The sequence below is a fragment of the Odocoileus virginianus genome, chromosome 24, assembly GCF_023699985.2.
Source record: "Odocoileus virginianus isolate 20LAN1187 ecotype Illinois chromosome 24, Ovbor_1.2, whole genome shotgun sequence".
NCBI classification, from domain to species: domain Eukaryota; kingdom Metazoa; phylum Chordata; class Mammalia; order Artiodactyla; family Cervidae; genus Odocoileus; species Odocoileus virginianus.
In genome coordinates, this window is record NC_069697.1 from 43,311,087 (window position 1) to 43,334,185 (window position 23,099).

A 23,099-nucleotide genomic window follows, 5' to 3' on the forward strand; every position below is an offset into this window, starting at 1 on the left:
CCCAAAGGACTCCATCTTCCAGAGCATTTTCACAGCTGCAGTAATCACACAGGAATGCTTTATAGTGAAAGGAACATTTTGACTGAAATTCAACAATCACCTATAGAGCAACTGTCATGGGCTGGAAAACCGGGGTTACCACCCGTTCCTTATTTTGCTTAAACTCAGAGAAGGAAGAAGATGCCCAGCTATCATGTAAGTCAAACCACAATGCATATGAGAGTGGAGAGGCCAAGCACCAAGGGTGAGGAAAGGACAAACAGCTGCTCAGAGGTCAAATTCAGTCCATGTAGCACTCTGTAAGTCCAGACACCAACCAAATAGATTGGGCATGGACCACAGCCTGGAGCAGAGTCCTGCAGGGCAGGGCAGTACCTCTTCAGCTGCTGGCTCATGGAAAGGTCTGAGGGCTTCTGGGAGAAGAGGGTTAGCAGGAGTAGCAGGAAGGCACGCTGAGGGGCATGGATGCAGGTGAAGGGCAGCAACTTTTTCCAGCTGTTTTGAAATTATTTCAACACGTTACCCCTGATGTGGCCATCCTGGTACCAAACAGCAGAAGATCAAAAAAAGCCACCCCATGGGCTAAGTGTTATTAAGCAGAATTTAAAATGATATACGAGGGAAAGGATGGAGGCATAAACTTGTAAAGGATAGAACTGAGATTAACCCCCATCTCCTCCTTCTAGAGTCCGTTGTCTGTAATGGTAACTAATTGTGCTGTGCTGTGTGCTAAGTCACTTCAGTCGTATCCCACTTTTTGCAACCCCAAGGATTGTAGCCCACCAGGCTCCTCTATCCATGGGATTCTCCAGGTAGGAATACTGGAGTGGGTTGCCATTTCCTTCTCCAGAGGATGTTTCCCACCCAGGGATCAAACCCACATCTCTAAAGTCTCCTGAATTTCAGTTCAGTTCAGTCGCTCACTCGTGTCCAACTCTTTGCAACCCCACGGACCACAGCACACCAGACCTCCCTGTCCATCACCAACTCCTGGAGTTTACCCAAACTCATGTCCACTGAGTCGGTGATGCCATCCAACCATCTCATCCTCTGTTGTCCCCATCTCCTCCTGCCTTCAATCTTTCCCAGCATCAGGGTCTTTTCCAATGAGTTAGCTCTTTGTATCAGGTGGCCAAAGTATTGGAATTTCAGCTTCAAAATCAGTCCTTCCAATGAACACTCAGGACTGATCTCCTTTAGGATGGACTGGTTGGATCTCCTTGCAGTCCAAGGGACTCTCAAGTCTTCTTCAACACCACAGTTCAAAACAATCAATTCTTCAGCATTCAGCTTTCTTTATAGTCCAGCTCTCACATCCATACATGACTACTAGAAAAACCATAGCCTTGACTAGACAGACCTTTGTTGGCAAAGTAATGTCTCTGCTTTTTAATATGCTGTCTAGCATTTCAGGTGGTTTCTTTACCTCTAGCACCACCTAGAAAGTCCACTGATACTGACAAATCCAGGGGAGGGGCTTCCATAATGGCTCAGATAGTAGAGAATCTGCCTGCCCTGCCGGAGACGCCGGTTCAATCTCTGAGTCGTGAAGATCCCCTGGAGAAGGGAAGGTTAATGCACTCCAGTATTCTTGCCTGGAGAATCCCATGGACAGAGGAACCTCGTGGGCTACAGTCCATGGGGTCACAAAGAGTCAGACATGACTGAACAACTAACACTTCCACTTTGTTTCAATCCAGAGGAGGAGGTAAAGGAGGAAGATGACCATTACCAGGGTTTACAAAGAAAGAGCCTTTTGAGTTGGGCCTTTAAAGTCAAAAGGTTTTTTATCATTGTATCTCTAAGAGTGTGTAATATCGGGTTAGTTTGTTCCACCCCTGGTAAGGATCTTCTGGTCATTCTTTCCCTAGCTGTCCTTCCTTCCCTCCGTTTCTTTCCCCACCAATCACTTTCTTTAGATGAAAGTTCTTAATTTAGAATTCATGGGGGCAGGGGGCATGCATGAGCTTCAGGAATCCTAGAACCCATTGTGTTTGTGTTTACTAACATGCATTTTTGTGGGAAAATGATCTATAGTTTTATTCTGGTTGTCAAAGGCTTCTATTTTACTCCATTAGAGGAAACTAGAAAAACATTCCACAGGTGAAAATTGTAAGTATTATGATGTCATATAATGTAAAATTCTGAAAATTCAGCATATCCACTTGAATTTCAAAGACTCAAAAAGTGAGTACTCTCTCTTTGACACTTTACATATATACTATTATCAAATAAATGGCATATTTGGCATTTCCCCTTGCACACACCAGTGACTACTCTCTAAGCATTTTAGAGAAATAAGAGACCTCAGAATTTAGGCACCAACCGTGGTAGACCTTGCTGGCACATTAGATGTGGCTGACATTTAGAGATTACAAGTTACATTACAGGTTACACAGGCCTTTTCGGCACATGTGAGGCAGTGGTCTGGTAGTCAAGTGCAGTGGTTAAGTTCAACCTGGGAATCTGACTGCTGAGGTTCAACCTTGGCTATTAACCTTGGCTGTTGTTTCCCTTTAGCTTTGGACAAGATACTTCTTCTCCATGTGTTACTATAATCTTATTTTGAAAATGAGGGTACTGCAATGCCTGTTTTTATTAGTTACTGTAGAGAATAAGTGGTTCATGCAAGAAGACAATAAAGAGGTCCACAGCTGCTAAACTCTTGCACTGAGGTCAGAGTGACAAAGTCACAGGACCCAATGCCCTCACTAAATCCTACTCCTTTCCGCACTCACGTCCTCCTGTTCCCGGGTCTCTGACATCACTGTTGTGCCGGGGCCCACTGTGACTGTCTTCATGTCTTCACATGCAGCCTTCCCTGCCTCCTCAATGTGGTGGGAACAAGTGTGTGGAATGAAGACTCTCATGATTCTCAAGGCTTGTCATGTCTTCGTGTGGTGAACAAATTTATCTCAAGATTCCAGAACTACTTACACAGTTGAGGAAAACTAAAAACACAGGAAGGCAAGCCCTCGGTTCTGTGCTTTACCCGACAAGGCTTCGATTCTTAGTTCCCTCGTGTTTCTAAAGTCCAATTCACACTTGTGGGCATGGCAGTGAAACTGTCAATCAACAAACATGGCTTGAGAGTGTACTATTCATAAAACATAAAGAGGAATACAAAATAATTTCATTTGTAAAAAAAAATCAAATATATAGGATACAAAGATTAGCAAGGATTCTGTGAGTATTATCACCCATTCCTGTATTAACTGAAGTCATGTATGCCTTTTTTTATGTCTAGAGATTTTTGGAAAATGAATGGACCTTGCAGCCCATTTGAGAAAGGAATGACAAAGTCAGTTAAGAAACATCACTTTAGCACTTCTGAATCTTCTGTTCCAGCATCTTTAATCCTCAACAGCATCGCTTTTAATGTTGATGGTTCCATCCAATACAAAGAAAAGCCATATTATTCTGCCTCCGAAGCCCTAGAAGCTTACATTGATGATTTCCATTTAAGCTGTGAGCTTCCTGAAATTAATGATACCAAGGTTAACCTGGATCAGAGCCCTCTCGAATTGCTTGCTAAACTAAACAGGGGTAAGCTTTCATTATTCTCTGACTTCAATTTTTAATTTATCTGTAGAAAGCTGATGCTTTGAGAAGATATATGATCTAAAAGATATTCTTCCTTGGGAAATAACTGTCCTACAGTATGTGAATGTTTTTATCAGATTGCTATATAAATTTAAGTTTCCAAAACTTTTTCAACAAATTGAGAGTTAACAAGAAAAAAACGCATCCCAGCCTTGATTTCAGAGGGAGAAAGTTCTGGCCTTGGTATAAAGCCTTGGGCTTTGTGGCTAAAAGTGTTCCACAGTCACTTGAATTCTCCAAGTGACAATTACCCCTTTATGCAATGAGAATGATATTAACCAGCATCATTCCTCACAGGCTTATTGTGGGACTAAGTATGTGGGGCGCAGTCTTACTTGGCAAAGGCTGTAGGGTGCTCAGGCTCTCTCTGCAGCGCGGTGAGCACTTATAATAGAGAAGGGGAACTGAGATCTGGCCCCCATCCTGCTAATGACCCTCGAGGTGTGAGAAGAGTTGCTTGGTCTCCCCGGGCTTTAGTTTCTTTGTCAATATGATGAGAAGACTGAACTTGACATCTCCATAAGTATTCAATTCTATATTATATAGAAGGCAGAAAAATAACATTGGTCAACTCCAGTATTTCTCATGGAAAAACAGTCATTCATATTTGAAGCTGAAAAAAGTTATACACCACGGACTTCCCTGGCGATCCAGTGGTTTAGACTCCACTCTTCCATTGCTGGCAGCACGGATTCAATCCCTGGTTGGGGAGCTAAGATCTCACATGCCATGGGGCATGGACAAAAAAAAAAAAAAACGCTACTATGAAAGCAGTACTGGGTGTGACGCTGACTTGTGGCTGATTGACCGAGAAACCCTTGGGAAAACAAACTCTGATAGTAAGTTTTTTCTATATAAATAGGAATAATAATAATGGTAAAAATGCCCGCTTCTCTACTGAGTATGGTTTGTTGGAGCCTTTAGATTATGTGTACAAAAGAATATTGTGTTACAAAAGTAGGTGGTATTTATTTCAGTCTTTAGATTATTATGAAAAAGATATATACCACTTTAGCGCTTGATATGTGAAGTTAGAGTACATGAAACAACTTCTTATTGTTTCATAAGTGAAAAAACAGAGTAACATGAGGATTCCTGTGAATGGGACATAGTCCCACACAAGAAAAAAGCATGTTCCTCAAAGCTAAGTTGTACTGGCTATGGTATTTGACATGGTTTGATAAATGGGCAGACATGATGTGGGGATTGCTTCTGAAACTGTGGTTTGAATGTCTACATTATCTATGCAATTGAAGTGCAAAATATATTGTAATTTATTCAGTAACGCTGCTGGTTTTCGTGACAAGGATTTTCATTCTTCTTTTGAGGTTCGGTGGTAGAAAGAGTTGCTCTGTGTCAGTTTTTCTCCTTGAATCCAGAGAGGAAACACCATCTAGCTGGCACTTGTCAATGGCTGGGAATGTGATGCAGGCACTTGCTCTTCTCTTGAGTTATTAACTCCACTCTCTGTGCTGTTCTTGACACTCCTTTGCAAAGGGAAATCGAGTGTGTACTTTTCATGATAATAAAAGTAATATATACTCTTGGCAAGAAAATTTCATAAAACACCCAAGACAAAAACAGAAACCAACCATAATCCCAAAACCAGAGAAAGCAACTGTTAGTGAGTCTATGTAAATTTCTCCTTCCTAGATACAAATATATAATAGAATTGTAATATCCACACAGTACCACAACCTTGTTTATTGTCAATATATTATGAATGTTTTTTCATGTCATTAAAATAATTCTTTACCTTTACAGAATTCATTGTCTCTCTCATCACATTTTAGTGATCATTAATATCTTTACTGGGCTTTCCTGGTGGCTCAGTGGTAAAGAATCCACCTGCAATGCGGGAGACATGGGTTCGATCCCTGGGCTGGGAAGCTCCCCTGGAGAAGGGAGTGGCTACCCCCTCCAGTATTCTGCTTGGAGAACCCCGCAGACAGAGGACCCTGGTGGGCTATAGTCCATGGGGTCGCAAAAGAGTCGGACATGACTTAGCCACTAAACAGCAACAATGTCTTTATTATTCAAAGTGTTGAAATTGCCACCATTGTATATACATGTTTGTGTGGCTATTCAATTATTTCCTTAGGATAAATTCCTAGGAATAGAGTGTCTAGGTAAACTGGTGTGCTTTCAAGCATTTGTTTTATACTGTTAAATCATCTTCCAGAAAGGACATACCAATTTTGTATATTCTCACCAGTGGAGTAGAAGCATTTTTATTTCCCTGTAATCTCACTGTCTGTGGATATTATGAGCTTTTTAAATCACTGCCAACCTGCTAGGTAAAAATTGGTATCTGTGTTTATTTAGCATTTGCTTTTCTTCTTTTGTGAATTGCTTAGTAATTATTTTTACCTTTTTTATTCTGTACCTATTTTAAATCTTTACCTAGAATCTATTTTGTTGTTAGATATGGTGAAAGCCTAATTACTTTTATTATTTTTTCTAATTATTTTTTAAAAGGATTCTACTTGCTATCTTAACAATAACCTAAATTCCCATTTATACTTAGGCTATTTCTTGACTTTCTGTTTCATTCATCTGTCTATACCACTTCAGCACTTTTATCACTCTATCTTAATTACAGTAGTTTTAAAATGGATTTTATGTCTTGACTAGAATAGAGGGTGGAGGGCTTAGGAGTCATGCCTGTTCTCATTCATTTATTCTTCCAAATGGACTTCAGAATCAATCTTGATGATTTCTAAATGCTGGTTTTCAGATTACTTAGATTCCTAACCATGCCCTGGGCCTTGCCTGGTCCCCTGCAGCCCATTCTCCACCCTGCAGCTAGAAGCATCTTCTAAAGCACAAATCTGCCTCTGTCCTGTGTGTGCCGCAGGAGCTCACGATCAGGCTTCAGCTTTTCATCTCTGCTGCCACCACACACACACCACTCACACACCCCACACACCCCACAAAACATGTACAGGCTATACATCAGACACACACCACACCATATGCACACACCACACACACATCATACACATCCACACCACTCACATGCATCACACTCACACTCACACGCACACTTGCCCGCACGCTGCGCTCCTTGTCCCATGGTGAACTGCCTCGCCACTTCTTGCCTTCGGACCTTTCACATGCTCTTTCCTCTCGCAGGAGTTCTCACCTCCTTCCCCTCACCTTCTTGTGGTAAACTCTTCATTCTGACCTCAATTAAGATGTCACTTTTCTCTCTCTCCTCCTAAAGTCCAGTTTAGTTGCTCCTGTTGTGTCTTCTCTTAGCACCTGTAGTGTTACCCAGGGCAGCATTTACACTGTTTTATCAGACCCTGTTCACTGCCTGATCTCCCCCGCACTAGACTGGCTTGATGTCTTGTCTACCTCGTCACCCCCCCTTGTAAGCTGGCAGTGAGGGCGCAAAGTCACCTCTTGTTGAAGAAGGAAGCAGCGGATGAAGGACTGCTGCTCTGGTTATATCCGTGTACCATCTATGACTCCATGAATATTTTCCTTCCAGTTCTAGGCTATACCCGTTCCATCTACCATATGGCCCCTACGGAAACTACTGCCCTCCCCTGCATCTTTGTTGTCGTCCTTAATCTAGTTTATGATTTTCTTGCTCAGACTAGAGAGTGGTTCGATTTACTTCCTCTTCATCAGATCAACCCGAACATGATCTACACATTGCCAGGGCTTGAAGACACTGAGAACCTTCTAAGGTATGTCTGAAATGAGGGAGAGAGATGCCTCATAACATCAGCCTCTTTGAGAATCCTTTTGCTTGCGTGTGTGCTAAGTTGCTTCAGTTCTGTCTCTCTGTGCAACCCCATGGACTGTAGCCCACCAGGCTCCTCCGTCCTTGGGATTCTCAAGGCAAGAATACTGGAGTGGGTTGCCATGCCCTCCTCCAGGGGACCTTCCTGACCCAGGATCAAACCTGCATTTCTTACGTCTCCTGCATTGGTAGGCTTGTTCTTTACCACTAGCGCCACCTGGGAAACCCCTGGGAATCCTTTTAGGTCCTACAAAGTTCTCAACTGATGATGTCTTTGGGGCAACCTCTCAGAGACCCATGCCCACCACCTCTTCAGTCAGTGGGACTCATTTAGGCTCATCATGTAAGGCTCCCCTCCCATAATTACCATGTGAGAGTCACTTCTGTGTTAACTCACTTCACATGTTTCACATGCAAGACTCAGCTCATATATTTTGCAGTTTCTCAGAGCCCCCACCAGCTGGTGGTAGGACCTGTGCAGATCTCTGAACTCACACGTCTGACTGCAGTGTCTGTGTCTGAGTTAGTTCTGTGAGGCATCAACACTGTCTCACAGAGCCTGGCGTAGTTAAGTGAACTGAACAAAACTGACAAACAGCTCTGAAGGATTCCTACCTTAAATGCCAGATAAAGCTGTGTTGGTCTGAAAGGAGGGGGACGATGGGACTGTATCTGCTAGATGCACTCAGCCTACTCTAGCATATCTTAGGTACAGTACAGAGATGTGGATGATCCTCTTAAAAAAAAGTTATTGCCACTCCTTGCACTGGCTTTTTTCATTGCACAATTCGCTGTAATGGTCTTCTGTTCTTATAGTATTGGGTTGGCCAAAAAATTCGTTCGGATTTTTCCGTAAGATGTTATGGAAAATCTCAAATGAACTTTTTGGTCAATCCAGTATAAGGACCTTTTCCTCCCAATGAGATTTGCAACTGTTTCCTGGCAATATTTTGTCTGGTTTTGCCTTGAAATTCAAGTAATTTTTTTCCCCTGGCATGGAAAATGTGCTTTGGGAGAACCAGAGAGAAGGTTCTCTTGAAAGATTGATGGAAAATGTGCTTTGGGAGAACCAGAGAGAAGGTTCTCTTGAAAGATTGATGGCAAAATTTTCCATGGCTTCTTTCACTTGAATCATTTATCCCTTGAATAGTCCTCTTTCAGTTTTTAATGCTCATATGTGGAGAAAATGATCCAGCAGTGCTTGTAACAGACTATTTCGTGGATGAGAGAGTTGTCCTTTCACAGTAATGAAAAATCATAACTATTGATTTGAAGGTAGTCTGATTGGAAAGCCAAAGTAGAGCTTCAGTGGACGGAAGAAAGAAAAAATTCTTAATACTCCCCACAGCAACTTTGAGAAACATTGTCTGGAATTTCTGTCCTACCTGGGGTGCCTCAGGACATTTTGCCACATAATCTATTTATAGTTTTGAGGTGGAAAAACAAAGAACCTGTTTTTTAAAGTCTCTTGAGTGTTTCTGGCACATAATAGGAGCTTAATGTTAGGTATTACTTTCAAACTATGCTTGTCTGATGGTGAATCTATAAACTATTAGAATTTATTTGGTGTCAAATATGCTCTAAGTAATGTAGTTGGAATTAGGGGTCTCTGATCTAAAGAACCATAATGCCTGCCTTCAAGAACATTATAGTTTATTGGTAATTCAAGAATAATTGTACTTCAGTGTGGCTAGTACTAAGATAAAAGAATGCATTGTGTCTGAGACCAAAAGAATATGCAGCAAAAGCAGGTTGGAAGATTGGAGAAGGCTCTCAGAGAAAATGACCTTCAACTGAATTTTGAAGGCCAAATAGAAGATATCAGGCCAAAAAGAGTGAAGGGATAACATTCTAGAGAGAGGCCCATGGGTATGTGGAAAGGCACATCACATATTCAAGAGGTTACTGGAAGTTCAGGATTGACAGAAAGAAGGATGACGCTCTTTAATTCTGTTTCCTTAGAGTTTGTCCCAACTTCTGCTTTAATTCTTGCTGATGTAACTATGCTTGTACAAAGTTCACCCGGTTCCTTGTGTCATGAGGAAACAGATTTTGCTCATTCTTATGAGTAGCGATTTTTAAGAGAAAAAAGGCAGTGTGGATAATTGGTGCAGATGTTTTCTACAACTTTTGTCTTTGAAGCTATAGACTTTCATAACTAGAAAATACAGACATTTAAACATGAAGAATTGGATCACTGTTCAAGTGGACATTTTTTACTGGATGATTACTCAGTCTTTTCTATGGTTCTACCTCCTGGAACGAGTACTTGATCTCTTCACAGCCTGCCTGCTTGAAAGAGTCATTTTCTGCTTGCTGCCCCGTCCCTGTGGACCCACCTCAATTTGACCTCCACTTCGATTGCTGCACCGTAATTGGTCCCATGACCCTGACATCCTGCCCGCAGACCACCCTGTACAGTTCGCTGTTTTATGCTGTGCATTTTCACTAAAGCTGTTCTCTCTTGCCTGAGATACCCCCACTCCCCAAGACATGTGCTTGTATATCTGACTCCCACTCACACTACGATACCCAGTTCAAGCCTCATCCAGAAAGCCTTCCTAATCCTTCTCAGCCCAGATACCTTGTCTCTGTGCTCCTGCCTTCCCCGCCAAGGTCTGAGTACACTGATAGTGGTATCCTCAACTCTTAGTATATTATCATAAGAGTATAAATACTGATAAGTGCTGTAGTAAGTACTAACAAATAATATGCATGCTAATAAATGCTAGCTATGACTGTAACTAATATGCTAGCAACATAACCATATTGCATCAGTAATTGTTATTGTATATATAATTATAATATTTAATTAATAATTATAATCATATAGTTGTATATATCATTAGTGTATCAGTCATAGTCATAGCTAACATTTATTAGTATCTATGCAATTGGATGCCATCACCGACTCAATGGAAATGAGTTTGAGCAAGCTTCAGGAGTTGGTGATGGACAGGGAAGCCTGGAGTGCTGCAGTCCATGGGGTCACAAAGAGTTGGACACAACTGAGCAACTGAACTGAACTGAACTGAACTGATGCAATACATATGTATGTGTGTATATGTTTATTTACTACTAATAGTAATACCTAACATTAAGCTCCTATTATGTGCCAGAAACTACTCAGTGCTTTAGATGCATTATATTATTTAATCCTCGAAGTCATACCCTATGAGATATTATCCCCATTTTACAAAGAAATTAAGGCACAGAGAAGTTATCTAAAATGCCAAGGGCACAAAGCTATAAGTATTGCCCCTGGATTTGTCACCAGATACTCTTACTCCAAAGCTCCCACTCTGGACCAGCACTATACCACCTGCACTTTATGTGTGTTGTAAATAAAGATATAGGAATACAGTTGCAAGAAAAAGAAAAGAAAGAAGGAAGGAAAGGAAGAAGGGAGGAAGGAAAGAAGAGAAAGACAAAAGAAAGGAGGGGAGGGAGCGATCCTAAGACATCTTAAATATAAATTGACTTATTGATTTCATATTTTATTTCCTTGGTTCATCTTAGAATGAACTGGTAAATGAGTGGGAATATGGCCCAAAAGATAGGAAAAACCTTTAAAGTGGAGGGAAAAGCTAATAACCTGGCTGATTGATTCTTGTCTTACTAATTATTTTTGCTGTCTTTTTTTAGAAACTATATTTTAAGGCAGTCATAAAGAGTATAATGACCAAAGTACTGGACTTTGAGTGAGATAAACTAGGTTTGCATTCCAACGGGCCCATTTACCTGCACTGTCTCTCTGGGAAGTTTCTTTCTCTTTCCCTCCTTCCCTCCATATATAAAATAGGAAAAGTAATACCTATCAAGGGTGTTATTTGAGTATTAAATACAATGATGAATATAAACTAAATAGTCATATGTCACTTTGTCAGTGTACCCAGAATAATTTGTTTACCCTGGTGGAAGAAAACGTAAAATAGGGCATTTCCTGGTAGTTTTCATGTTGTTTTTTTAACTCTTGGCTCTTGTTCTTGCTAACATCTTACCATAACTCCCACGTCCAGTCATAATACAAATAACTACTTTCACATGGACAGCTACATTCGTACACCAAGGGGGAAAGGTTTCTCTTGGTGTTTGTGTATGTAAGCTCATGGCATATATCTAAATGGCCCTCGGCTTTTCAGATCGGATGTGGAGTTTCAGTTAGCCTTCACAAGAGATTTTTTACTCTTTATGGTGCGTTTGGATTCTGCAGCTCCTCTAGTAAAATGAAGATTTATGTAGCCCACTCTTTTAAGCAGCTCAAGTAATTTATTATATCAGAGTTATGCTTGCTTAGTTATCTGTCCCAGTAATGCCCTGAAACTTGAAGTTTTATACTCTGTTTATTTATGATCTTCCATTTCTCTCTCTCTCGTGTTATCATATGATAGACACTTAAGCAGGGAAATTGTGTAACAATTTAAGATCAGTGGAGGATTTCACTCTCTTCATGGCAGATTGGTTCCCAGGGGGCTCAGTTTTTTTAATGGACAAAATAAAAAGTTGAGATCTTTAAATTGAGTAAAATTACTTTTTTAAGCTCTGTATCTTTTTTTGTAAATTAAAAAAAAAAAACAAAGCATAAGAACCTAGCAAGGAGAGAGACATAAAATTTTTGGGCCAAAATGGACGAAAGATAGTTAAGCTCTGTGCTTTGGGTACTGCATATTGTCATTAATTTCATTTATTTAATTGTTAATAAATAGTCTGTGTGAAGTACAAGTGTGCAGAGTAGATATTTATGTTTTAAAGAACAGTAAGACATCCTCATGCCCACCACCCAGCTTCAAATATACAATATTGGGGATTGTGTGAAGCCCCTATACTCCTCTGAAAGATATCATTGATATATATCATATGATAGCCACTTGCTCTGGGAAACTGCATAACAGTTTAAGATATGAATACTGGACTGGGTTGCCATTACCTTCTCCAGGGGCTCCTCCCCATGCAGGGATCAAACCTGCATTGACAGGCGGGTTCTTTACCACTGAACCACCAGGGAGATATTGTTCAACCTGCAGTTCATTTCCAGAAGGTTTTTCATCTCCTCAAACTGAAACTCCATGCCTATTAAACAGTTACTTCTATCCTCCATTTCTACCAGCCCCTGCCAATAGTCATTCTACTTTCTATCTCTATGGATTTGACTATGTACCTCATACAGTGAAACCATACAATATTTGTCTTGTTGTGCTTGACCTATTTTCACTTAGCACAGTATCTTCAAGGTTCATCTATGTTGCAGCATGTGTCAAAATCACCTTCTTTTTAAAGGCTGAAGAATATTCCATTGTTCATATTCCATTTGTCATCAAAACACAATTTAAGTGTAGAAGAATTTATCATGTTTTTTTCTTCTATGACTTCTTATTTAAGAAATCTTATCCCTAGAGGACATTAGGATATTTATTTTTTTAATTCTAGGTAAAGTAAACATGGTATCTTAGAGAATAAAATATGAGCTATGGGAGAAATTCAAAGTTAAATTCAAAACTTCCTTTATCAGATACTTGTTGAGTCCTACTACGTGTACCAGGGACTCCCCTGGTGACTCAGTAATGAAGAATCTGCCCGCAGCATAGGAGCCACAGGAGATGCCGCTTTGACCTCTGGATCGGGAAGATCTCCTGGAGAAGGGCACGGCAACCCACTCCAGTATTCTTGCCTGGAGAAGCCCTTGGACCAAGAAGCCTGGTGACCTATAGTCCTCGGGGTCACAAAAAGTTGGACACGACTGGAGCAACTTAGCATGCCTACATGCACTATATACCAGACACTATTACAGCCCACAGATTCTTTACCCTCATGGAGCTTATATTCTTTCTAGAAGACAATATTCAAGTGAATATGTAACGTGGTGCCAGGGTGTCATGAATGCTATGAATATGAACAGAGACTCAGAAAGACTCCCAGCCCTGTGAGCTATTTGGCTAACAGAAGAAAAAGAAAATAACATTCAAAGCAGAGTGAGACTGAAAGGGTACAGTGGCAGCCCATAGACAGACTTCTAATCCAGGCTTGCTCCCTATTGCTGTGAGTTGGGTGAAACGCATGTATTAGTTAAATGTATTGATTGAATCACATAACTGGTATGATACCTTTCCCCTTGAAAACTTGTCTAGAATCTTTAAGGTTTATGCTTTACTACACCTTCTTGGGATAAACTGTTTAGAAGGAAATAACAGGATATTTTAAATTTTCCTAAAGCTAAAAGAACACAGTTCACTTCCAATCATAATTCTTAACTCTGTGTCCCAGGAAGAGTAATTTTTCATCATTTCCATTAAAACCAATGTTAGATTCCAGCTGAAGCACTGTAAATGGATAGCCATTTGTAAAAGAATTTCTCTATAATTAAGATGACTCTGCAGAGAAAGCTATAAAAGCGTCTTCCATGATTGGCTGCAAAAAGTAAAGCACTAAAATTGCTAAGTAATACTATAGATTTCAAAATTTATATGTATCTTTAGAGCTAGTCTCATAAAAGGAATGATTATTTAACAGTCTAAATTCCCGAAAATGATTTTCATAGTGGGAAAAAAATGTAACACATACTGCTATACTTCTTTATCTATGAACATTAAAATGTAAATTTAACCTTGGAGTGTGTGCACGATCTTTTCATGGAATTGAATGCTAAATTAAGTGTGACAGGTGATTGTGATTAATCACTACTTATTACTGGAGGAATAGAAGTCTTTGTTGCCTAATCAAATATGTAACACAATGCAAAAGGAAAATGCAGAGATGGACCATTTCTGAAGTAAAATATAAACCATTTCACATCTTTTTGAAATACTGAATGAAAGCATATGCATCTCCTGTGTCCCATCATTTGAGGGTCACCCTGGACTCGGACTCTCTTGAACTTGAAGGCTCAGAGTTCCTTCAAGATAATAATCCTCAACTCTGCTGGCAACTTCAGTCTGAGATGCCCAGTAGAGATGGATGAAGCCAGTGATGCTCAGGCTGTGACCAGACATAACACAGGGTAGATAATAGCACAGCCTCTGAAACACAGTTTCCTGTTCAAATTCTAGTTCCATCCACTTCTTAATAGCTAAGAAAATGTGAGCAAGTTATTAACTTCAAATAATTTCTACTCTTCAATAAAATGGGGATAATCATAACTTAATCTAGTCTTTACTGATTAAAAGAAACAACATGTGACCCTCTTTAGATGCTCAAAATTTATAAAATTTCCCATTTCCCTCTTTCTCCACTCCCTTCTTTTTGATTTTTTGAATTTGAGATGTGATTTTCACTTATAAAGAGTAATCTTAAAAAGGTAGTCTTATACCTACTGTAGACATTGATAAATTCCTTAATCTGCCCTTTACTGGCCCTAGAGCAAGTCATTGCATCTCTCTGAGCTTCAGCTTTCTTATTTATGAAATGAAATTGATACCAATTCATAAGGATCATAGATCCCAGGAACTGTGAGTGTTACACCTGCTGTCAATATGTAATGGATCAGAGCAAGTTCATCTTAAGCAATGATTTTAAACCTTGAATTGAAGTATGAGTTTCTAGAATTCTGTAAATAATGTATGTTTATATTTGTGGACATGGCTTTTTCTGGAAGGAAACTCTTTATCTTTCAAAACATTCTTAAAGGAGTTTATGATTCGAAAATCTTAAAAACCACTTCCTCAACATGAGACCAAATAACTACTTAAAAAGCAAGACTTTACTGCAACCTGATCAAATGTAATAATATATATCTATAAGGATGTATTAATATATATCTATAAGGAAAGTATTCATAAGAACAGGATTTGGTCCTCACTGGCAGCAGACCAGAAAGGAGGATCACAGAAGGAAATATTGGCACCATCCGGGGAGGAGATGGCTTCCCTGATAGCTCAGTTGGTAAAGATTCCGCCTATAATGCAGGAGACCCCAGTTCGATGCCTGGGTCAGGAAGATCCGCTGGAGAAGGGATAGGCTACCCACTCCAGTATTCTTGGGTTTCCCTTATGGCTCAGCTGGTAAAGAATCTGCCTGCAATGAGGGAGACCTGGGTTCGATCCCTGGGTTGGGAAGATCCCCTGGAGAAGGGAAAGGCTACCCACTCCAGTATTCTGGCCTGGAGAATTCCATGGACTATCCATGGAGTCGCAAAGAGTAGGACACAACAGGGTGACTTTCAGTTTCAGGGAGGAGAGGACATCTTAGATAATTGTTCAAATGGTCCAACTCCAGTACTTAGATCCTTCCTAACATAGAGGAGTGTTGTCAAGCCGTTCCTGTTGCAAGGGCTCCTCCTTCAACAGCGTTGCTATCGTTTAGATATAGTTCCTTTTGTTTTCATTCCCTCCTTACCCAGCAACCTTCTGTATATATTTTCTTTCCCATGTAGTTTGGCTTACAGTGAATATTTTTACACTCATGACAGCTTTCTCATTATGTATACATCCATCTCAATATATACCAGCCTTCTCAGTTTAGTAACAGGTTTCTCACCTCTAAGAAATGGGTTCATGCTGGTTGGGCTAACAAAGCAAGTTTCTAGACCTTCAAGACAGGGGGGCTGAAGGAGAAGCAGGGTGAAATTGCCAAGGAGTTGAATGCTACCTCGGAGGGCCTCGTAGGAGACAGGGGACGTACTGCCCCTGTTCAGTACTTCATATGTCATTTTCCATGTTGGATTTCTCCAGGAAAGATGCCCTACCTCATAAGATTATACAAGAATGAGATAAAGATGATACGTGTAAAATACTAGCCAGGCATTGGCCCATCATCAGTGTTAATCCCTGTTCGTTCCACTTTTCCTCTAGTTCTGTCACCTTAAAACACACACCGGTGACAATCCTCTGCTTGGATGGAAATTTCTGAATCAACCAGTTCAGCTGGTGGAACCCCCCCGCTATGATGTGTCACCAGTCTCATAGTGACAAGGATAGTGTCATTTGCCCATTTCTGTGTGTTACGTAGAAAGTCAGGTGGCCACAATAGATGGCTTTATATTAAGAGAGAGAAATTTTGCCTCTTTCTAATGCTTACTGAATGAAGGAAAACAAAACAAAAAAAAAAATCCAGAGCTACACTATCTGTGTGTGCTCAGTCATTCAGTCATGTTGCAACTCTGTGACCCCATGGACTTTAGCCCACCAGGCTCCTCTGTCCATGGGGATTCTCCAGGCAAGAATACTGAAATGGGTTGCCATTTCCTTCTCCTGGAGATATATCCAACCCAGGGATCAACCGAGGTCTCCCTCATTGCAGGCAGATTCTTTACCATCTGAGCCCCCAGGGAAGCCCATCTTTAGTATTGCTATGGTAGTCAGGTTGTATATGGGTTCTGTTTCTTTTTCTCATTATTAAATTTTCATGTTATGTTTGAATATTACCTGTAATATCTCTTTTATCCAAGCAGTAAGCAAAAGTCAATGAACAAATACTTATTAGGCATCTAAAAAGGACAGGATATTTTGTGGGGAACAAAAATGAGTTAAAAAATAGTCCCAGATGCAATGATTTTCCAATCTAGCCCACGCCCAAGGAAACACTAGCTTTGCCACCTATCTTACTATCATTACCGTAATAGGAAGTTTCACTTTCTTTGTCTACTACTTTCAAATTTATCCCAGTAAATTCAGCCAGTGTATATGGAAATTTAGATCATGGCATCCAGTCCCATCACTTCATGGCAAAAGATGGGGGAACAGTGGCAGACTTTATTTTGGGGGACTCCAAAATCACTGCAGATGGTGACTGCAGCCATGAAATTAAAAGACGCTTGCTCCTTGGAAGGAAAGTTATGACCAACCTAGACAGCATATTAAAAAGCAGAGACATCACTTTGCCAACAAAGTTCCATCAGTTAAGGCTAAGGTTTTTCCAGTGGTCATGTTTGGATGTGAAAGTTGGACTATAAGGAAAGCTGAACGCCAAAGAATTGATGCTTTTGAACTGTGGTGTTGGAGAAGACTCTTGAGAGTCCCTTGGACTGCAAGGAGGTCCAACCAGTCCATCCTAAAGGAAATCAGTCCTGTGTGTTCATTGGAAGGACTGATGTTGAAGCTGAAACTCCAATACTTTGGCAACCTGATGTGAAGAGCTGACTCATTTGAAAAGACCCTGATGCTGGGAAGGATTGAGGGCAGGAGGAGAAGGGGACGACAGAGGATGAGATGGTTGGATGGCATCACCAACTCAATGGACAAGAGTTTGGGTAAACTCTGGGAGTTGGTGACAGACAGGGAGGCCTGGCATGCTGCAGTCCGTGGAGTCACAGAGTCGGACACGACTGAGTGACTGAACTGAACTGATATGGAAATTTGGTTTTGCAGGAATGTTTTTTGGCTTTTTCGTCTCTGTATGGCAATCCCAATAAAATGCTAAGAACAGACATTTCTCCTCTCATAGTGACTTCCATCTGTTGGAGAACGTCCTTTATCACATCTGAAAGTACAATGGGGCTTCTTTGATATCTAAGTTGGTAAGGAATCTGCCAGCAATGCAGGAGACCCCAGTTTGATTCTTGGGTACAATGAGTACAATGTACAAAAGTACAATGAGTGGCAGGAGCAGGTCCTGCTCTGTGATTCATGAGAGAGCAACCAAACCATTCCAAGGTCTTGACTTCCTTGGACTGTGCAGACTTGTAATGATAGAATGACTCAGTTTTCAGTGTATTCCCTTAAAAGGCCCAGAAAGAGATCCTTTATTTTAAGATGCTTTTTAAACTAACCTCTATAAGCCTTAGTTTTCTTACTGGTCAAAGGAAATCTGTTCTTTCACTCAAAAATGTTATTTCTGCACAAATTGAGTTCAAAATTCCATGTTTGTTCTGTTCCACATGAGTTTAATAAGCTCCTGAGAGCAAGAACAAAGGGAAAAATAGGAGAGATTCTAAGTTGGGATTTGATGGCAAGAATTCTGAATTTTTTACATCTTCTTGAGTACCTAGCCAAAAAGGGCCTTGTATGTTGGAGTTGCTGGATACAAAAACCAAAAGAAAAGGTGCTTAAAGTTTCCCAAGTTTTATGTTTGATAGAGTGAGAACCAGGTATGCAAGAATTTTCAAGGGGAAAAACTTTTTAAAGTCAAACGTATCATTTTAAACAAAATCTTGAAATTTTTCCATAGAAAAATTTCAGCAGGGTAATCTAACAGATGAATGCATGCTTACAAATTCAAGTTCTGTATTTATTTAAAGAATTCACTGCCTCATGGAGAAGGTAAACATCTCTGAATGAAAATAAGCCCAGAGTGCCTTCGTGGCATGTTTTTAACGATGGTCTAGGTCTATAAACTAGGATTACCTGATACATATATATATTCCCTGATATATATTGGAGTTCCCTGATAGCTCAGCTGGTAAAGAATCCGCCTGCAATGTGGAAAACCTGGGTTCAATCCCTGGGTTGGGAAGTTCCCCTTGAGAAAGGAACGGCTGCCCACTCCAGTATTCTGGCCTGGAAAATTCTATGGACTATATAGTCCATGGGTTTGCAAAGAGTCGGACACGACTGAGTGACTTTTGCTTCACTTCACAGGTCTATAAACTAGTTACTTTTTATTTTTATAAAAATGGTGTATCTTGGTACATTGTTTTAGATTTGCTTTAATAATTAACTGGCTCCTTTCCCCGATGTTTTTACATGGTAGTTCTTCCAGAAATTGACTTCTATATAAAAGTCACATTTGAATGTTCACTTGAGGTAAAGCTGCAAAGCAAATATTATGACTCAGTATTATAATGAGAGGCTTTAGAACTTCCAGGCACTGCAGATTCAATTCAGTAGGATGCCGAGCTTACTGTTCCTAAGTAGGAGATGGGAAGTATAGGAGGCTGTATTAGCATTTACGTCAGGGATATTTTTTAATAAGGACAAAAATAATAATCTATGTGTTTATTATGAGAGGATTGGTTAAATAAAAAACTGTAATGCATATTATGAAATACTACTAAAACTAGGTTATGAAATACTATGCAACAGACTAAAAGAGTCAAGATGATTTTTTCTGCAGATATTTTTAAAGTAAAGACCCAAAAGAGAATGTGTATAATGAGCCCCTGTATATTAGCAAATATAAATGTTTATTTATCTAGTCATGAAGTATAGTTGCTTTACATTGTTGGTTTCTGTGTACAACAAAGTGAGTCGGCTATATGTATACATATATCCCTCCCCTCATGAGCCTCCCTTTCACCCTTGATCCTACCCATCTAGGTCACCCCGAGCACCGAGCTGAGCTCTCTTTGCTATACTACAGGTTCCCACTAGCTATCTATTTTATAATTGGTAGTATATATATATATATATATATATATACATATATCAATCCAAGTCTCCCAATTCATCCCACCGCCCCCATCTTTCCCCTACCTCATGTCTGCACGTCCATTTTCTACATCTGCATCTCTATTTCTGCCCTACTTCCGGGGTGTTTTGATGACGTCACTGTGCCAACTCTGCACCATGCCAGCCATCACACATTAGATTTCCTGCTGTTTGTGCCATGACGGCTTTTGTCGGTTCTGCGTGTTACAAAGTATGAGGGATTATTACTGTAGCTGGAGTCAAACATTCTATAGACCTTGTCAACTTCCCAAGAATTTCCTAATACATTAAAACCAATATTTTCATATGGAATATTTTCATTTTGGAACAGAACCTCCTCAGGCAAACTAAAATACAACCATGCAGTCGACAACTGTTTTGCTAGAAAATGATCGTTGAGTACGGAGAATCGCATGTGTCTTGCTAGCATACATGCTTGCAGGAAAGGAGAAATCGCTTGATTACTGTGTTCTGTTTCAGAGAGTAGAGCTGACATTTCTTTAAAGACAACATTCAATAATTGACTGCCAAGCTGCTACTACTTGTGAGTCTTTGGGAATATAATGGCGCACAACAGACTTAGTCCTTGCTTCTTGGAACTCACGGTGCCGTTGGGGAAAATACATTCATCAGATAATGACAAAAATAGATCAATAGTTCTAAACTGTGAAGATTTATGTAAGAGTTTCTCAACCTCAGCACTACTGACATTTGGGCCAGACAATTCTTTGTCATGGAGCTGTCCTCTGTCACAGCATCCCCGTCCTTACCCACTACATGCCACAAGCCACCTCTCACAATCAAAAATATCCCCAGATGTCATCACACATCCTGGGGAAGGGGGAGCAGAGTCACTTACCCCTGGTTGAGAAGCTCTGATTTCTATAAAAGAGAAATGCAAGGTGTTTTAAAAATATATAACAGAGAAGCTTCACCTAAATTGGCCAAGCTTTCTGATAACTGGCAGGAGAATGTTTATGTGAAGCTCTAACAGGAGGTTATAGCTAAGCTAAAATGCTGGGGAAGGGAAAAGGGTAATGGGGACGGGAAGGGGGAAATGAGTAAAAAATATATATATATATATGTTTTTTAGGTTTCTTGCTGAAGGCTGGTTCTCTGAATGTGATTGTTATCCTGGCAGATTCCACAGGGGCAGGGCCAGCCTTCCACTCTTGTTTAAACCCCACCTGCCTTCAATGTAGGGCCGGGAATATAGAGGCATTCAAGGAATTTTCACTGAAGGTATACTGTTTATTCAATCTGACTGTGTGCTAATCTGCTGTGCACTAAAAGATACAAACATTACCAAGCCATGTTCTCTAGTGTCTGAGCTCGTGATCTGTTAAGAACAGATCCAAGTAATCCCTCTGAGAAGGAAAGTCTTCCCTGAAGAGGTGACATTTGAAGGTGAAGGGACATTGAAGAACAGTGATGAAGAGGGAGGTTCCAGATGGATGTGAACTTCCCCAGCTGCTTCAGGGTTGCTTTCTTACCACCTGACACTTGTGTTGTGGTTTGTCAGAGAGTCTATCATTGCCCTTAGGACTCTGGGGCACAAAGAGGTCTAAACACTCAGATGTTGGAATTAGCACCTAATTAGACAGAGAAATAGATAGACATGGATATCCATATCTATTTCTATATCTATATGTCTGAATCTATCCGTGTGTGTGTGTGAGACTGTGTGAGTTAGCCACTCAGTCGTGTCCGGCACTTTGTGACCCCATGGACTGTAGCCCATGGGGCTCCTCTGTCCATGGAATTCTTCAGGCAAGAATACTGGAGTGGATCCATTCCCTTCTCCATGGGATCTTCCCTACCCAGGGATCAAACCCAGGTCTCCCACATTGCAGACAGATTCTTTACTCTCTGAGCTACCTGAGAAGCCTGGCTCATCTGTATAAAGAGGTGCTAAAAAGGGAGAAATGGTTGCTAATTAGACAGAAGCATCACTCGTTCACTCCCGCCACCTATCTGATTGACCCCTTCCTGACAACACCGTGAACCTGCCCACTGTCACATTAACTCTTGTAAGACACCTGGGAGCTGTTCAGTAAATATTGTTAATTTTTGTTGGATTAATGAGTGAATAAGCAAATGGCGTGGTATTTTCCTTTTGTTTGACATGCAGAATTCTGATGATTGAAGAAGACCCAGGAAAGCCAGTTAGGGGCCTTGTGGTCCAAGACACAGATTTGGCAAACTTTGGTCATTGTGTTGAATTTCAGGGTTGCAGTCTCCTTCCTAGCTTAGAGCATAAGGTTAGACACTGCTTTCTCCCATGAAGAAACCATTTGATGAAGAGCTGATAGTATTACAGTCTTCCTAAGGTGGGTGTTGAGCTGCCTTGAGAGATGAGGAAGAACATCTAGGTGTTCTTCATTGAAGGAAAAAGTACAGCTGTCCTCATGCTCTGTAGGACAGATAATGGCTCAACAGCCAGTGGCAGATTGAGCAAGGGCCTGATCTGTGATCAGAAAATAGAAAGGCACAGCACGCAGTGACATTTGAAGCTTAATATCCATGCAAATGAATTACTTGGATCAAGCGGAGATGGTCAGAGAGCATAAGAGCATGACTTCTGGCAAAATAGCATCCATGCCAAGTCCCGGGGTGTCCCCACTCAACGTCCTTTCTTTTTTCCACCTGCAGAGTCACCTCTAGAAAGAAGTACATCTCTCACTCATCAGGATTCTAGGCTCATTGCAGAACAGTGAAACGTGGTGTTGTGATGCTGGCTATACCTGCTTTGAACTGAGACAGGATCACCTTCTCACCTTCTCTAGCTCCCAGGAGGAAAGGACAGAATGTAAGCCAGTGGCAGAGAGAGAGGCCAGGGGAAATAAGGGCAGGGCCAATATATTAGGGCAAACCAGAAGCAAATGTTTTCAAGATACTGGTTACCCAGCTACTCCTAGCTTCTACTGGCTTATATGCAAAACACTGAAGAAGTATAGCCTCAATTTTCTTAGTAGAAACACTATTACGTACCTCCATTCAGTATATACATGTACATGTGTGTGTGTAATTACATGTGTATACACATATGCTTGCACATGTATGTTGTGGGCTTCCCAGGCGGTGCTAGTGGTAAAGAATTCGCCTCCCATGTAGGAGCCACAAGAGATTGGGTTCAAGTCCTGAGTCAGGCAGATCCCCTGAAGTAGGAAGTGGCACTGCACTTCAGTATTCTTGCCTGGAAAATTCCATGGACAGAGGAGCCTGGTGGGGTCATGGGGTCACAAAAGAATTAGATACAACTGTGCCCCCCCACACACACACACGTATGTTGTTAGAACACAGTATATATGCACCTTGTTTATATTAATTTGTAATTAAATTTTTGTTTGACTCTTTTAGCATGTAGTTTAAAAATAAGTATACTTTTCTTATACATTTGAGTCTAATGTGCTTGCTCTGACCTCTGCCTGCAACCATCCGCCCCA

At 40.7% G+C, this 23,099-nt stretch overlaps 1 protein-coding gene across 11 annotated transcripts in view; it reads left to right on the forward strand.

Annotated features, from left to right (window-relative positions):
* The window catches only part of GRIP1 (glutamate receptor interacting protein 1), a 437,555-nt gene that overhangs the window by 170,795 nt on the left and 243,661 nt on the right, over positions 1-23,099 (forward strand). For 4 of the 11 annotated variants that reach the window (XM_070454637.1, XM_070454638.1, XM_070454641.1 and 1 more), the window contains exons 1-2: positions 2,115-2,187; positions 3,248-3,546. The exons of the other annotated variants lie outside the window; for them this stretch is intronic. In XM_070454637.1, the coding sequence (XP_070310738.1) occupies positions 3,261-3,546 (286 nt within the window). In that variant the 5' untranslated portion in view covers positions 2,115-2,187; positions 3,248-3,260. Of the gene's footprint in view, positions 1-2,114; positions 2,188-3,247; positions 3,547-23,099 lie in introns of those variants that run through there. 11 annotated transcript variants of the gene reach the window in all.